A 16480-nucleotide genomic window follows, 5' to 3' on the forward strand; every position below is an offset into this window, starting at 1 on the left:
GAATAAAGAGAAAGAAATGGGATGCACGGTGCACAGCACAGCAGAGCACACTGCCTCAAACAACTTGTCGACGGCACACCAGACGCACGAGGACGGAAGACGAGGAATCAAGCAAAATATTCAGGAAGAAGGGGGATGTGAGCGGGACAAAATGGAATGATCATGTCGCTCCTTGGTTCGGGCAATGAACGCACTCACAGAGAAAGGGAGCTCTTCCCATGATGCAAGCGACCCAATCGGTGGCCGGTGGAAGAAAATCTACCTTGGCTGGCGTTTAGCGGCTCAAGATAGAAGTTATGCCAGATCATGAAGATCTATCACACCTGTGACGGCGCTGGACAAGTACATTGGCGAGAGAGAAGCCAATCGCAAAGAGAGAGGTGGAAAATGGTGGACATTGGCTGAAAGGGAAGAAGGGGGGAGAAGGGGGAGAAGAAGAAAGCCATGCCACGGAGTCGAAATGGCCTCAGACACGGTCAGCGCGTAACGTCTGCAATGATTGGTTCATCTATTTTGGGGATCTGGTGGGGCGGGCCATCTCTGTATCATGATTGGCTCGTGGCTAACTGCAGTCAGATACCACGATACGCACTAGAAGGACTGCATCAGAGCGAAAACCCAAAGCACCCAGGTACCTTATCTCTACTTTTCTCGCTGTAGAGTGACTTGCAGAGACATATCTCCTCCTCTTTGCGCCCGGCGCTGCTGCGTTCACAGGTGCTCGGAATAGGACCTGCAGCCAATAGTCTTGCCAGCACACTTGTTTCAGGTCTTCCACCAAGCTCCGTCCAGCTACGCTCTAGACCCCTCCATCCGTATTGGGCATCCGCAATCTTCCCCAGCTTGCTCGGAGCTGACATTGCATCAGTCTTCATCGTTCATCACGGCAGGTTGAAGTCCACCACAATTCGCCTGCGCGCTCGTTAGTGACCACTCTGCTCTGCCGTTCCTGCCGATGCCGGAACTTACCCAGCCACTTGTCCGTTCTTGAGCTTCTGGACTGATTCGTTGAACTTGCTCAATCCTACCACAGTGGGCTCGAGACGGAGCTTCCCTAGACACTTTGTTCAGCTTGTATATCCTCATCTGTCCGCCCACACACGTACCTCGTTTGGCAAAGTCTAGCGTCTCGTCGATATCGGCCAGACTGCTGACCAGTGTCCCTTTGATGGACTGATTGCGGAAAACCAGCCTCGATGGATCCAGGTCGATGTGATACTTTCCGTGTGGAGGGATGCCAATGCTACGCATGCGTCAGCGTCCGCGTCCGTGTCCGTGTTAGAGCTGGACAAGCCAAAGCATATCCTTACCACATGATCTGTCCACCTCCTCGTGCTCCAAGGTAGTCAAGCGCAATGGGGTACGATTGTACGGCTGTCGAAGCTGTTAGCTAGATGTCGCGGGAAAGGTTGCAATGTTCCCAGAGGTACGTACCGGTCACAATGACGCCGTGAGCTCCTCCTCCCGTTATCTCGAGGACCTTCTTTACAGGATCTTCTTCCTTGAAATCGACGAAGTGTTCGGCACCCAAATGCAGGGCAAGCTTTCTTCTCTCGTCTCCGGTGTCTACCACGATCGGCCGGATACCCATTGCGGAAGCTAGCTGAACACCCTGGATACCCACACCGCCACCCCCACCAGGAAAGACAGCCCATTGACCGGGTCTGAGATCGGAATCCTTGAGAGACGTATAAATTGTCGACGCGGAGCACATCACAGGGCCGGCGACGTAGTCAGACACCCCCTTAGATGGGTCAATATATGTAAAGGGTATAGAAGAGGCATTGTTCCACTTACGTCGGGAATGAGCTGTATAACAGAGTTAGCCTGTCGTCTCTCGCAGTTGAATACAGACTCACTGTAGTGTAGTTCTCCGGTGAAACCACATATTGCTTGTATGACCCTGCCCACTGTCAACACCTCTCCCAGTACACGTCAACATGTACCCACCATCACACATGCCACCCGTGAAGACGGCCTTCTGGCAGTACGTCTCCCTGCCGGTCTTGCAGTATTCGCAGGAATGGCAGACATCTTGGATGGGTTTGAACCCTGCCCGCTGGCCGACCTTGTATGCCTTGACGTTCTCACCAACCTTGACAATAACTCCAGCTCCTTCGTGCCCGGCGCATCTTACTCCCAGCTCGGACATCTTCGGGAGATTCCAGTCGTTCAGCATAAAGTGGATATCGCTGAGGCAGAGGCCAGTGGCATTGAGTTTGATCAGGACATCGTTAGGACCTGGACGGGAATTACAGTGGTCAGTCGGGTCAGCAGAGCTCGGGGGGTCTCTGCACCTACCGATTTCAGGTACAGGCACCTTCTCTACCTCAACATAGAAGTCGGGACCTTCATTTTTCTGTCGAATCGTGTGAGACACTTGACTGAGCTACTTCCCCCAAGCCACGTACCACAACACCACCCCAGCACTCCTTGGGAATATCGAAAGTCGGAGCAGGATCACCCATGGTGACGATGTTCGTAACGTCAGCAGCACGGCAAGAAGAGAGCTGGGATAGGACAAGACAAAGGTAGCCGCGAGAAAAGAGAAGAGAGGCAACAGAAGAGAGGCAACACGACCAGCAGCTGAAAGGTTTTATGTTGGTCTACTCGTCATCAAATGTCTAACCTCTGCTCAATGAACGAGGGGCGGAGGAGGGGTTCAGGCCTGCTCGGTCCCTCTCCACGATGCATAAACACAAAAGGGCCTGAAAGGGACGACCGGAATGGCCAGTTTGGAGATCCGAAGGGTGGAAGTGCCGAACATATGGAGCCTTGGGGTCGATGTCATGTCTTCTGACTCGAATGTTTCGACATTGAGTCCCACCATGGACACCCAAAGTCAGGCTTGAGTTGCAGGTTGTATGTTAAGAAAGGGAAACCGATGGAAGGAGCCTTTCCTCAGTCCGGACATCATATTGGGGGACCTCAGAGTGACACCCTGCAGGGTGATGACTGTCCCTTTGCCATTCTTGTTCAAGTACGCGTTTCTTTGCTGAGAGGTGAGAAGCTTTGGTCAACAGGCAGTGGAGATTGAGGGGAACGATGGCGGGGGTAATCAAGCGAACACGACAATATGGGGGAACGAGGATACCTATGGACCGAGGTATCTGTCGAGCTCTGTTGATCACCTGTGGATCCCTGAGTCGCCTTCCAGGCTTCCATTCGTGCTTGTGGCGGTTGTTAGTGATTCTCCCGACAAGGCTGCAATTGTCCTGGGACTCTTTCTTGCCGAGCCAGCTCTCAGCGCAGTGATCTTCGTCAATGCGAGTAATCAGTATCCATCATCCCCATTTGATTACCGCGAAGACATCAGACAAAGCATAAGCCGATACATAGCCGAAAGAGTAGCTCTATTCCCCCCCAAGTCCTGTTGTGTCTTCAAGACGGAAGTCTCTCGCTCATCACAAGCTGTGTATCACCCAAGGCTATGCTGCAGAAGTGTGCGATCGATCAAAGGGAACCAAGAATGTGTGTGCGCGCTGTTCATCCGACACTGCGTGCCTCATTCATCGTCTTCAATCGCGACGACATCTGGGCCTAGTGCATCCCAGTCCTCGACTTTGCTCCTTAAGATCCTGGGACCGAATTCTCGTTTCCTACAAGCGCCGTGATTTGACACGCGAAAGAATTGCCGAGCATGATTGATCATCATCGTCTGAAATTGGTCCTTGAGCGATTCGACGAGCCAATTCTCTAGAGGATCCGTTGCCTCATTCTCGCTATCGCCTTCCGCTTGCTTGAGATTCTCGTTTCGATTCAGTTCGGTTGGCTCGGGCCGCGAGAAGATGACCATAGCCAAGTCAAGAAGACATTTGGCACCGTATGGGTGGAACTGTGCCTGGGTGATCTTCCGAAAGACGAGTTCCTGTAAAGTGCTCATCCTTAGTCTCTCCGCGATAACATATAAGGTTCCCGCCCTTAGCGCCTCATTTCTGTAGTGTTCAGGGGTGGCGCAATTATCGAGTTGCTTTGGAAGGATATTTTCCCCATGAGGGTTGTTGACGAGGGCCGGCATATATTCATTCGTGAGTAGAAACTCGCGGATCGAGTGAAAGTGGGCCGCATCGACACTCATCAGTTCCGGATGCATGATGTAGGGACCAGGCGTGCCGAGTTTGCTGATCAGAGACTTCAGCACAGGTGACTTGTCGAGATCTTTGAGGCCCACTTCCATCGCGGTGTTGTTCTTGCCTACGTATACTTTCACTCTCTCCTCGGGCGGCTTAGTCTGTAATTGCTCAAGAGCCAGCACTGCGGCTTCACTTTTGACTCGGACTGGCGCGGAGCTGGATGGAGGCGACATGTTTGAAGAAGCCAGAGATGAGGTACGCGCCAACGACACCGTTGCAGATGTTCTTTGTCGCTTCGGTTGTGAAAAAGGATATTGTGGAATTCTGCCTCTTGGGCCGCTCTCCTCGACTTCATCGCCGTTTATTGAGGACTCGTAGCCGGAAAACGTTACCTCTTGGTTGAACCGCCGGACCCGCTCGTCAGCACTCCAGGTAGGCTCACCCCATGAGTTTGACATGATGCAGATGTGAGATTTATGAATAAATGTCGGAGGGCTCAAAGGTCGGTCGTCGTGACGTCTGAAAGTGTGGCCTATCGATGTTCGAGGATGGACTCCTGAAGAGGAGAGGAAGTAGGGCAGAGGAGACCAGATAGAAGCAGATCAAGTGCGAGTTTGAGATACGTTAATCAAGTTGAAACAACAAGGTAACGAGAGAGAAGGCCAACGCATAGCCTGAACTTACTGCCCAAATTGGAATTGAGAGAGAATCGAGGATGAAGGAAGGAATTGACGGTTAGGAGAACATGTACTCGGTAGACTTACAGCCACATGCTGGTGCTGCTTGCCGGCACTCTGGGTATTCTGCTTGTCACATGCTGATGCGTTCTGGAGAGCCGTTTCACAACACAGTGCAATGGAAGACAATGTTTGAGGTGGCCGAATCTCTCATTTCCTATTCTGAACACAGAGGTTTTCATCCCATCCCCAGGGATCAGGTCTGAAAGCAGCTTCACCATATCAGACGTCGACATCAGAGTCGAGAAAATAACCAAAGTACATAAAGAGCTGCGAGTTGTAGATCGCACACTGTGTGAGTTGATCATTTCCCTGGGACTCTCAAAATCCCATTGAAAGAGCGGAAAGCCGAAATTGCGCCTAAAGCAGGGCCATTAGAAGGAGTAGGGTTGCGATGAACCAGCAAGTTGTCGTCGGCCAACCTCGAGAAGAAGCGGAGTGATTGCTGCTATCAAAGCAGGCGAGGTCCTACAAGACTCGTTGTTGATTCCAACGGCCCTGGTAAACATACTGTCCTACCTCACATCATAGCACTAACCCATCGAGCCTGCTGCGTGCCGTTTGCGCACCATAATTAGATGACTCGGGGAGAGCGGCTGTTGCTGTTGAGATCGCAAGAGTGTAAGCACTGTGTCCCACGAATCGCGAGCTCCAAAGGCCATCAAATTCAAGCGCATGTCCCTTACCTGATCTCGACAATGTCATCGATATGATTACACATGGCCACAAACAGGTCGAAAAACAATTTGCCCCCATTCTCCATTTCCATCTGCATGGTTCCACTCCTCTTGAAAGTCTTGCGACTTCGAATGATCAGAGCCAGGTAATGAGCGCGGAGCCGCGACTCCGTATCCGGCGTGTGCGCATACGCATACCGAGCCGATCGCAAGATCACGTCGACTTGGATTCCGGACTGTAACCCCTGCTTCCGCAGACACAGACGTTTCAGTTCTTCCAGGCCGTACTTCTCGGCAGCGCAGTACACCACGGTATCTCTCAAGACATCGCCGCCAGCGTCAGGGAGACAGATTGTCGATGCGGTGTTTCCGCGGCCACCATTTTTTATGAGGTCCTGAGCGTCCTCGAGATCCCAAGTGTTTCGGCGCTTGTTGTGCAGCAAGCGAGGATAATAGTCACCCTTGTAGAGAAACTCGAGGACGCAGGATAGGATTTCCGGTTCTTCGTCAGGCAGTTCCACCCTCTTAGAGTCGCCATCAAGAAAGTTGCCTTTGAGAGCAGCCGCAAAGTAGGGTGAATGACAGAGGACGTCTTCGTGGGCAGCGAAGAGTCGCTGCTCACGACCCACCACCAAGGTGACGATGGGGCTCGTCAATGTGCTGCCCAAAGATTAGTATAGATGTCGGCGCGCAAAAGGCCTGGGTTGTGTTTGGTTCACAGCTGCCTACCTTGCCACCGGCGAGCCGGCGTCCACTGTGTCCTGCATCTTCTTCTTCACGTGTTCGGGATATGTGGTCTTTGTGGTCTTCGACTTAACGATGCGACCTTCCCTGGTATTGAACGATCGCTTGAACATGTCGTCGAAAGAGCGCATTGGCATTAGGGGAAATGCGATGATTGTTTGATTGTCAAGAACCAGAGATTCACGAACGAGCGAAGGAGGGACTTGAAGGAACGGCAGAAGAACCTATGATTGTAGTAGAGAGCGTGATAGGTATTCTTCGGTGGGAGAGTGACGCGATTCACAAAGGAAGCATGTGATGGGGAGCTGCGCAAGTCTTCGCTGGATGACTCCCTCCGCCTGCCAACCAACCTCTTGGAGAGAAGGTCAACAGCCGATGGCAATCACACGGAAGGACTTGACGGTTCGGTTTTCTTTGCGCGAAACAAAGATCGCCGGACGCGTGTTTGGTTTGCCTGCTCTGGTGCGTGAAGGAAGGGAAGGAAGAGAGAAGAGGAATGGAAGGCCATGGATATACAACTGCGCTGCGCAGGCGGCTGCGAGGTCTTGGCTGAAGGCAACCACGCCAACGGAATCATATCATTAGTGGAAGAGCTGCGCCTATCTCCAGGCATGCATGCAGTGCAACTTGGTCCAACCTGCAGTAGTGAGTTGTCAGGGCACAGCCCCAAGAGGAGACGGTCGAAGCAATGGAAAAAGGAGCGGAAGCAGTTATTAGCAGCGGTCATGACTTGGTTAAATCATTTGTTGACATTGTTGACACTGGACATTGTCAGCTGACCGCGTTGAACACTTGCACGCGTCTTGTGCCTTCTTTGCCCAGACCGCGCGCCCCGTATCTTCGTATCTTCAAGGACCTGACCTTGCCGAGACCGACAGCTTGTGATGTTGTCATCCTCCCCATTCGCTGGCCGCGATAATCTGTGTGTACATTCACAGTCGGATGCTGACAGAGAAGCCTGATGTATCCTGGATTCGATGGCCATGCTGCACTGTCTCCAACGCACTGCACCAATGTCCCAAATGATAAGGCTGTCTAACTCATTTGTATCCAGAGTTGCTTCACCAGGCCGCATTGTGTACGCAAGCCGTCCTCATTATTTCCGAAGAACAAAGGTGCCGTTGTCATGCGAGCGAGCCTGGCATAAGTAACCGTCCAGTCAGCGCTGCTCGTACAGCTTCTTGGGTGGTAAACGACCCGTCCGTGTGCGTGTGGTGTCTACCATTCGTCCGTCTAGAAATAGGTCCGCATCCTCGAAGTCCACCCATTCGCCTCGACATTCTTCTGCTCCCGCTCAGCCATTTGGTTTCCTTCTCGGATCCTCCGCTCCTTGTCCTTCCGGGATTTGACGCGTTCGAGAATTTCAGGGGTAGGGTTCTCGATCGATTCAGGAGTGGGCTTTGCGCAGCCTTGCTGGAGAGCCTCGTACCTGTCTCGACAAGCATTCTGGGAGAAGTTGACAACGGGCTGTGAGTTTCGCACTGTTAGTCCCGACTCTACCAGGGATCGAGCATGGTGAGACATGCCTTGAGTGACTTCATCTGATCAGCCACCATGCGCCACTTCTTTGACTCGATGTCGTCTTTCAGTCTCTTCACTTCTTTCTCGGCCTTGATAACAGCCTGCAAGAGAACGTCGTCCTGTGAGCTTGTCAGTCATTGTCCGGTTACACTTTTGAATCAAATACATACATCCCCTTCGTGCCAATCTGTCAGATCAGCGTCGAGGAGATTGTCCTGCCGCTTCTGCAAGGCAGCCTTGATGCGTCTCCAACGAGTGCCGATGGTCTTTGGATTGTAGGCAGTACGACCTTGGTCGATGAGAGCTTGCGCGATGTCCTTCTCTAGAAACCGAGCCTCTTTCATGCGCACAATCATCTCGTCGTCCGAGTCCAGGTCCGCCGTCACCTTTTTAGCAACAGCGGGGCGGCCTCCCTGGATTTTCATCTTCTTGATATCTCCTGCATTGGCGACCTTGCTGGATTCGAACTTGTGGCGACGCTTGGGCTTGGGTGTGAGACCCTGCTCAGTCTGTTCAGTGACGCTGCGCCAAAGGAGAAGATAGAATATGACTGTTCCTACCTCCGCATTCAGGTCATCGTCTGCTTCGGACTCAAGATCGGCCCCTGCGTCGCTATCATCATCGTCCCAACCTCGGTTGTTGGTCTTGTCTCCATCATCGTTCTCCTCTGGGTAACTGCCAACAGGTACACCAATATCTGCCGAGCGTTAGACATGGAATCAATTGAAAGGATTTTCACATGTTTCCAGCGGCGTCGGGTGGCTGACGTACCTAGGGGGAAGTACTCTGGATCGAGCTGTTGATGGGCGAAGTACGGGAGATGATGGGTGCTCTGGTGGAATACGACCGCTGGCGGCGGTTTCTTGGGGATCTTGTCTGAGGTCTCGTCTAGGTTCTCGCGGAGGGGATGTTTGGTATGGATAGGGAAAGTTTTCTCGAAAGCACTCTTCTCCATCTTGTGCGGCACCGTGAGTATCTCGAAAGATTGAGTGTCGAGAGGCATCCAATCACTTGAAGGATGCCGCGCAGAGTGAGCTCATGAAGGGTGTCGCGCAGAGTGGGCTCTCGAAGAGTGTCGCGCAGAGTGAGAACTTGAAGGGTGTCGCGCAGAATGAGAAGAGGGTTACCAAGAAAGAACTTTGCGGATGACCAGATCCGTCTGTCACTTGTGGACATAAACAGGCAGCTGGGAGTGACGCGCATGGCAGGTGAAGGTGAGGTCGATTCGAAGAACAATTCACGTCAATATTTCGCAGTCACTGCTGCACCCGTGACTGGTGATGTTCGTGATGTTCCCCAGCTCCTCGAGACTGGCAGTCGAATGTGCTGATTATGATGACAAGCTAAAGCAAATATCAAGACTGCCCTTTCTCAGGCTCTGTCGCGACAGAGTCCATTCGCACTCTCCCCTTCTCATGCTCCCATTCACAGACTGTCCCAACTCCAGTATGTATAGTATGCACACTGTTCCCCTTCGCTCCCTTTGAAGCATCCATTTCCTGCAGCACACAATCACACTATTTCCGCTGCAGCCCGAACCCATCTTGCTTGCTGTAGAGTCGCCCTCTGGTCCTACCCTGGTGGCTCTCTCCTCGCTTTCTTTAAAACCAGAGCCTTCCTCAGCCTGATGGTCACGCGGTGGCTCTGATTGGCTGGTGAAGACATGGCTGTGCCAACTTGTGATCATGACGTCGTTGTGGCGCAATGCCATCCACACCACCCTCCTCGCCTCCTACAATCCCCTCCGATATGACCCAGTGGCTCCAGCATGGACTTCCTCCTGGATCATTATTGACGTTTTGATATCTCTATCCTCTGGTCTTGCAGCTTAACTTTGATCTCTCCTTCTTGAGGTATAAGCCTCTTGGCCTTGCCCCCACCACTTTTCTTACCTGTGTTAGAAATCGCTCTTCTACTAGCGTCATGGCAATGGAATATATCAATTACATCAAGGCCAAGGCCCATCTTGTAACGGCACGCAAGTCAGAGGCACCAGTGCTATCCGACGAGGATGAGAAGTTCCTGGACCATATTACATCTCAGGAAAATCCTCCTCCGCTCCCAGCCCGGCCCGGGGCGCTGGCAGTAGTCAAGGATGCACAGGTCGCTCTTATGGACGGGGCCCAGAACATACCTCTGCCTCCCGAGACTCCAAATGAACTGAGCGAGGAACCTGCCATGATCCAAGAAGACGCAACCGGCACGACAGAAGATGCTCCATCCAAACCCAAGGCCACCTGGAGCTGGCTCAGACGGGACAGTCGAGACGTCAAACGCCAAAAGAACGAAGCCACTGCCTCTGGCCTAGAAGACATCGCTGCGAGCCTTAGAAAGCGCGAACTAGAAGACAGTGAGGAAGAAAAACAGGCCAAGCAGGAAGAAGAGGACATGACCATCGTGCTGGAACGGCTCAATCTGGCGGCAGTCAACAATCGAGTCTTCTCCATCAGTGATGAAACGCAAGAGCTGCTCCAGAAATTCAATCTGGTCTTCAAAGACCTGGTCAACGGCGTGCCGACCGCGTACGACGACCTGGAGAAATTGCTGACGAACGGCGACCGGCAGTTGCAGAAGACGTTCAATTCACTGCCCAGCTTTTTGCAGAAGCTCATCGAGAGACTCCCTGAGACCATGACCAAGGGTTTCGCGCCTGAAATGATGGCGGCCGCGGCTGAGCGGGCTCAGAAGAGCGGGGTTAATATGGAAAATGCTGGCAAGGCAGCTGCAGCGGCGAAAAAGATGGGGTTTAAGACACCGTCCTTGAAAGAATTGGTGGGTAAGCCTACCGCCATCACAGCCGCGCTCAGGTCAATCATGAATTATCTCCGGGCGCGGTTCCCGGCTTTCATGGGTATGAACGTGCTGTGGTCGTTGGCAATGTTTGGTAAGGGCTCTCTCCAGCTGGCTGGCGTGTTCCAACTTCTAGACTGACACTTTCTCCACACAGTGCTACTCTTTGTCTTCTGGTATTGTCACAAACGGGGTCGCGAGGTCAGGCTGGAGAAAGAACGCAAACTCACAGAAGAGGAGGTGCAAAAGCTGGACATTGACTACAAGGCCGAGCACCCGGATGAATTTCCGACGACGACTGCCGAGAAGGGGGCCTCCATCCAAGATGTGCAGGCTGGCATGGAGGAGGTTGAGGCCGCAAAGAAAGCGGTGGAGGTGGCAGAGCAACCTGTGGAAGTGGAGCCCAAGGTCATTCCTCCAACGACAGTGCCGGCGTAAAAGAATGAATCGGGATTGGATCGGGCTGATCAGGGAGAATGCATGCGTGACGACTTACCGAATGATGAAAGCGATGAGAGCGATGAGAGCGTGTGGGGAACGTTTGGGCATTTTTTCATTCTTTCTTATATTTTTACGCTCACCTTGGATTCCCACCTTCGTTTCAAACTTGTCGACTAGCGGTTTTGGGCCTTGAGGATGGAGGGATTGGACGCTTCTGGGATGATTTGGGATGAAGTTTTGCAGCGACGACCACAGCAATGACTCTTCAGCGAGTCTGAGTAATGACTCGGACGCTGTCAATATATTGATTGATATTGGCAGCAATTCCTAGCAGCCAGTGATGCCAGACTAAGACCAGGATCCCACGGCGAATGATGTATTAGTGTGCGCTCCCCACAAATTGAGTTTTATAGAGGCGAGGGGCTCTTGAGTCTTGGGGCTTTTGGCCTGTCGCTGAGAGGCTACTCGGGCCCATTGAGTCATTTGGAGTCTGTTTGGAGTCATGGCCGACACTGACACGCAGCTGTGATTGGCGGCTGCTGATGAGGCACGCGAGGGGCCGATGGAGAACAACATCTGATAATTTTCTGCCATTTTTTACTTTTTTTTTCTCTCGCCGTGGCCGGAGGAATGATTATCGCTTCTGAAACTCACCAGCAACCCCTCAAAGCGAGGGAATCGCAGACGCCCAACAGTGTGTAGAAATGACCCTGGATGCAAGCGTGTAGCCAATAATGCACATCTACGTAGCCGTCGATGTAGAAAGTCCCTCGATGAGCCAGTCGCAGACAGCGCCGGGAATAGCGGTGTGCAGGTTCTCAGATCCGCGCTCGCAGCCTGTGGAGTTACAGCATTGTAAACCCGACTCGGGACTGTCCCTCAATAGGTGCAATAGGTGACTAGCGTTTAGTCTCTTTAACTAACCGTGGCATGCTCTCCGCCTGGACGCCCATCGCCCACCTGGTGGAGGCTTGCCTGTACGTGCCACTGCGAAGTCCCAAGCCTTTTTGAGCCTGCGAACTTCTCACCTCTTTTTTTCCTTTCCTCTTTCTCGTTCTCTTACCAACCCAGCAAACTTCACCAACCCAATCCTATTGATACCTGTCAAAGCATACCAGTCCAAGCATCTCCCTATATATCGTTCGAGGATCATCTTTTGCTCATGGCCTTCGCTGCTTTCTAGACGGCTGGGAGGATCCCCTCTCCGCCTCGGGGAGGGGGTCCTTCTCTCGTGGCCAGTCAAGCAGCTCCAGCAAATCCTCGTTTCGATATCTACTCTTTCGAGGCTCTACCGCGTAGGAGCTTCTGTTCACTATTGTCCTCGAAATTGCCCTATTTCCACACCAAACCGGCACCCAAGTTGTCCTTGCGACACGAAAGGTGCTGAGCACGATATTTTTTTTTAACCCCAGGACGACCTCTCCGCCCGCCCCTCCCACCGCTATTCTTGATATCGCACTCACATACTATCATCTACTCCTTGTACCATTCTCCTTTCTCGATAGCTACAGAATTCCCCGCCTTCAAAAGTACCATGTCTCGCCTTTACACCCGCAACTCGCGGGGTCGCCAGCCAATGCTGGGTTCCACCATCAAACTATCCAAGTCAAAAGAACGCCCCAACGATACATATCAACCGAAGCAGAAGAGGGGAAGACCTGCTCGCAAGTACACGGTGACAAAGAAAACATCTGGCAAAAGGAAAAAAGCAGACATCTCATCCTCGGAAGGGGATCTCTCGTCCGCCTACGGGTCTGAGACTGCGGATGATGCCTCGGACGAAGACAGTGAGGATGAAGCCGATGATGAAGACGAAATGCCAGCTGTAAAAGCCCCGTCTCGTTCTCGAAGGTTGAATGGGGCGGGGCCAAAGTATCAATCCATCTCACGGGACAATGTGTCCCTTGCTAGCAGCTCCGACAGCATGTTTGGGGATTTTGACGACTACTATGAGGACGACGAAGACCCCACCCTCTCCCCCGAAGAGAATAGAAAGCGGTTTGAAGAAAAGGTCTTCGCAGAGTCAGACGATGACAATGACCTCTATCTGGCTGTCGATGACATTAGTGATTCCGAGGACGATGTGGATGGAGAGCAACTCCAAGAGCAAGAATTGCTCGCCATGCTGTCTGAAGAAGGCCAGAGCGATGCCGACTTCCTTCTCAATCAGATTGATGGTCTGTCCGCCTACGGGTTTGGAGACGAAAGTGAGGGTTCCATCTACCGCTTTCCCTCCTCACAGGGTAGTGACAGTGCCACTGAAACTGCTCCTGAGAAACGGGTGCATTTCGCCACGGACGCCGACCCAACCATTTTCTTGCGCATGTCAGCGTCGCCAACAATCACTCGTGCCCTACTGCCCTCAGCACTACCGGACTCTGGATTCTCGCACCACGGTGCTGACAGACGCGTTGGCGGGCTGGTTGATGATCTCGATGATTGTATGTTGCGCCGTGATTTGTCCATGTGCATGATGACTAACACCCTGCAGCTGATCTGACCGACGATTGTCTGCCAGAGGAGGCACTTCAAAGCACCCCCCATACGGCCGTTGAAGAGAAAGAAATGTCGCCCTCGGCGTCTCCGCCGCCCAAGAAATCGGGCAAGAAGCCAGCTCGACGTCGAGGGCCTCCTCGCGGCATCTTTATCGATGAAGGTGACAAGCCCTCTGGCATCCTCGATCATTCGGGCAAGATCATTCTCATGACCAATCCTCACTTGCTCGGTGAGGAGTTCGCTCGTCGCTATGGCGCATCCCAAACATCCAGTCCAGACGTGGGCTTTGCCGAGCTCATCGAGGAGAGCGATGCGGGTGATCGTGACTCCAATGATCTGCTCGCCGGCCCCGGCGCAGACATCATGCTTGCCAGCTTCAATTCGGCGATCAATGACCCGTTCAATCAGGGGCAGGCTGTTGGCCCCTTGGAGGCGTTTTACCCTACCAATGGTTTCTTTTTCGATGATTTTACAGTTGACCATGGTGACCTAGCCGGCGACTGCCAAACAGATGGGCTTGGGGAAGATGTGATCAGTCTCACCGATGTGATACAATTCGACAGCGGCTCCGAAGACACTGATGGTCCCACGTCACCCATCTTCGTGCCTCCCAATCACGAGCTTTTGAGCAATGATTTCGCTCATCTCAACAATGGGAATGTGACGGCGTTCCGGCGCAACGCCGATCCAGCCTTTGCGGCCATGAGTCAATTGCCATCGTACCTGGACATGGATTACTTGAGTTCGCCTCTGGCAACACCAGCACCCTCCCGCCGCAGGAGGAAGAATCATGTCTCGCCGTACACCTCATCCCACTACAAAGGGGTGACGCCTGTCCAGCGGATGCGCGATCCTAATCATGGACGAGCTTCTGATCCTGTGACTCCTGCGAAGAAAAAGCGCAGGCTTATGACCTGATGAAATGACGACGACATGACAGTCTCGTTTTCCATTTCTCATGTGCGGCCGTCCGTTCTGGCGAGCCATGTACTGTCTTACGGATCGAACACGGGCGTCGAGCTGCATGGGTGGCCTTTTTTTTAAAATTTCCTTGCAATAAAGGCGTCGGGGTTCTTCTCATTATTCCGGGCTTAATTGGCTTTCGATTTGACACGAACTGAAAAAGAAAAACAGGGTTAGGGAAAAGAAAGTGTGCAAGTTCTATGATACCAAGGAGGTGGAAGGTTCAGAAGGTTTCTACGCCGAAGGGGACGTCGGTTTCTTCGCTAGATGTGTGCATTTCGCGAGAAGATATGAGGGATTGTTCACGTTTCCAAGGCAGTTCTTTCAACATGCCATAGAGAGTGGTAGAATGCTCTTTTGTTCGTGCAATTCAAGATTTCAATCGTTAGGGCACGATTACCCAGGGTCATTGATGTCTCCGAACGCTGGTCTGTACCTAAGGAAGGGAGTGTTCTAGTAGCATGATGTCATTTGTTAAGCCAGCTAAAGACGTAGTCTGTCGCGGAGAAAGACGAGGTACTCACTACTCTGGTAGACACCAAGACATGCAAACTCGGCACCCAGCATCGAGTATAATATGCGCACCCCTATTAAACGGTCGAGACACGCCACTATGGGTAATGTGTGACGATCCATCCTGCACCTTCCTCGACCAACACCTTTTCCTTTGCTGCGCCTCGAACCCTCGGCCGGCTGGTCCGGGGGTGACATTGTGCACATGTTGCTGGCCTAGAGTAGTATCCCTCTGAGCTTTTAACTTGAAACTGCTGAGTGGCGACGATTTTTTTCGCCTGTTGACTCGGGAAACACGAGAGAGAGACATAATAATATTTTGACCACCGCGTTCGGCCGCTGCGCCCCCTTTCTTCGAGGGGGAAGCTCAGGGGAAAAAGAGCAGTTTTGCGTCGAGAAACAGATTTCTCTGCGAGACGGGTCTGTCTGAACACACACACAAGACCAAAAGATGGCCTGGTACTCGCTTCTCCCGTCCCATTTGACCACCTACGAAACATGGATCGTACGTGCTTTTGTAAGTAAATTGACATTGCTGTTCCCACACCTACCTATGCTATGTCCTCCCCCCCCCCTCTCTTTCCGCCGACCTGTATTTGCTACAATGCCCAATGTCTCTTCTGACAACTAATCTCATGCCGTGGCTGCTGCCTGCCCAAAAGCTGATCCTGGCCATCATCAACATGGCCCCCTGGCTCCTCGCCATCCTCTACGACGTCCTGTACTACATCTGCCGGCGGATCTGGCACGAAGTGCCCGTCTGGGGCGGACGGGCCCGCGGCGAACACCGACCCCGAGCGCCCAGCCTGCGCGACAGAGCGACGAGGAGGATGAGTTTTAGAGACCTCGTGAGCGGTGGGATGGGTAGGGAAGAGCAGGATGGCGTTGGTGCGGACCTGGGGAGTGAAAAGAGCAGGACCCAGAAGGGACACAGAAGGGGTGTTAGTGCTGAGAGTATAGAGGAGGAGAACGAGGAGGATGTGGACAGGCGTAACACATGATACAAGGTATTGAGAGATGAAAGAATTATAATGATATACGGTCCCCGAAACACGAGAGGCACCGAGCATACACTGTTGACCAGAGGCCCGTGGACACGATCGATATATGTGTGTGTTACGAGCCATGCCATGCCATGCCGTCACAATATCAACAAGAAAGGCTTGCGCACTCGAAAACCGCGACAGGACCCAATTATTGCGCCACAGACGTCGGACGATACAACAGCACAGTGACCAAGCCATAGCGCCGAGATCACGTTTTCCACACGGGATAAACGTACGAGCTATTCTCCGCCTCGGGCCTCGAGCCCCACTACACGACAGAGAGAAGCACGACGCCAAAGTGCAAAGAGGCAATTCTGACATGGCCGCAAGGTGAACATTCTGCCTGGGACCGAGCGGAATGCCTTTCGAAAGAACTGGCTGGCTGCTGGCTGGCTGGGCCTCAAGGGTTGTACCAGAACTCGAAACCTTTTCTTCCAGAGGATTTGGTCGAGGCCGGGGGAAGCAAGGCATCTCGCTAC

General features: G+C 52.7%; 7 protein-coding genes across 7 annotated transcripts; 3 read left to right on the forward strand and 4 right to left on the reverse strand.

Moving 5' to 3' along the window:
* Window positions 1-881: 881 nt before the first annotated feature.
* Z520_00102 (uncharacterized protein) lies at window positions 882-2468 on the reverse strand (the record flags this gene model as incomplete). The annotated part of the gene is made up of 10 exons (XM_016770623.1): window positions 882-912; window positions 970-1049; window positions 1099-1243; window positions 1311-1374; window positions 1435-1744; window positions 1798-1809; window positions 1860-1903; window positions 1951-2241; window positions 2302-2359; window positions 2412-2468. 10 exons carry the CDS (start codon window positions 2466-2468, stop codon window positions 882-884), a joined length of 1092 nt encoding a protein of 363 aa, XP_016637533.1.
* Window positions 2469-3505: 1037 nt separating this feature from the next.
* On the reverse strand, window positions 3506-4531 carry Z520_00103 (uncharacterized protein; the record flags this gene model as incomplete). Its single annotated transcript, XM_016770624.1, has 1 exon — window positions 3506-4531. The coding sequence occupies one exon, from the start codon at window positions 4529-4531 to the stop codon at window positions 3506-3508; it is 1026 nt and encodes a 341-aa protein (XP_016637534.1).
* Window positions 4532-5492: 961 nt separating this feature from the next.
* Z520_00104 (uncharacterized protein) lies at window positions 5493-6344 on the reverse strand (the record flags this gene model as incomplete). The annotated part of the gene is made up of 2 exons (XM_016770625.1): window positions 5493-6147; window positions 6217-6344. 2 exons carry the CDS (start codon window positions 6342-6344, stop codon window positions 5493-5495), a joined length of 783 nt encoding a protein of 260 aa, XP_016637535.1.
* Window positions 6345-7464: 1120 nt separating this feature from the next.
* Z520_00105 (uncharacterized protein) lies at window positions 7465-8707 on the reverse strand (the record flags this gene model as incomplete). Its single annotated transcript, XM_016770626.1, has 4 exons — window positions 7465-7698; window positions 7785-7871; window positions 7923-8449; window positions 8524-8707. The coding sequence occupies 4 exons, from the start codon at window positions 8705-8707 to the stop codon at window positions 7465-7467; spliced, it is 1032 nt and encodes a 343-aa protein (XP_016637536.1).
* A 968-nt stretch (window positions 8708-9675) lies between these two features.
* On the forward strand, window positions 9676-10980 carry Z520_00106 (uncharacterized protein; the record flags this gene model as incomplete). Its single annotated transcript, XM_016770627.1, has 2 exons — window positions 9676-10636; window positions 10700-10980. The coding sequence occupies 2 exons, from the start codon at window positions 9676-9678 to the stop codon at window positions 10978-10980; spliced, it is 1242 nt and encodes a 413-aa protein (XP_016637537.1).
* A 1537-nt stretch (window positions 10981-12517) lies between these two features.
* Window positions 12518-14397, forward strand: Z520_00107 (uncharacterized protein; the record flags this gene model as incomplete). The annotated part of the gene is made up of 2 exons (XM_016770628.1): window positions 12518-13424; window positions 13475-14397. 2 exons carry the CDS (start codon window positions 12518-12520, stop codon window positions 14395-14397), a joined length of 1830 nt encoding a protein of 609 aa, XP_016637538.1.
* Window positions 14398-15566: 1169 nt separating this feature from the next.
* Z520_00108 (uncharacterized protein) lies at window positions 15567-15956 on the forward strand (the record flags this gene model as incomplete). The annotated part of the gene is made up of 1 exon (XM_016770629.1): window positions 15567-15956. One exon carries the CDS (start codon window positions 15567-15569, stop codon window positions 15954-15956), a length of 390 nt encoding a protein of 129 aa, XP_016637539.1.
* Between the last annotated feature and the right edge of the window lie 524 nt (window positions 15957-16480).

The sequence above is a fragment of the Fonsecaea multimorphosa genome (assembly GCF_000836435.1).
Source record: "Fonsecaea multimorphosa CBS 102226 unplaced genomic scaffold supercont1.1, whole genome shotgun sequence".
Lineage (NCBI taxonomy): Eukaryota > Fungi > Ascomycota > Eurotiomycetes > Chaetothyriales > Herpotrichiellaceae > Fonsecaea > Fonsecaea multimorphosa.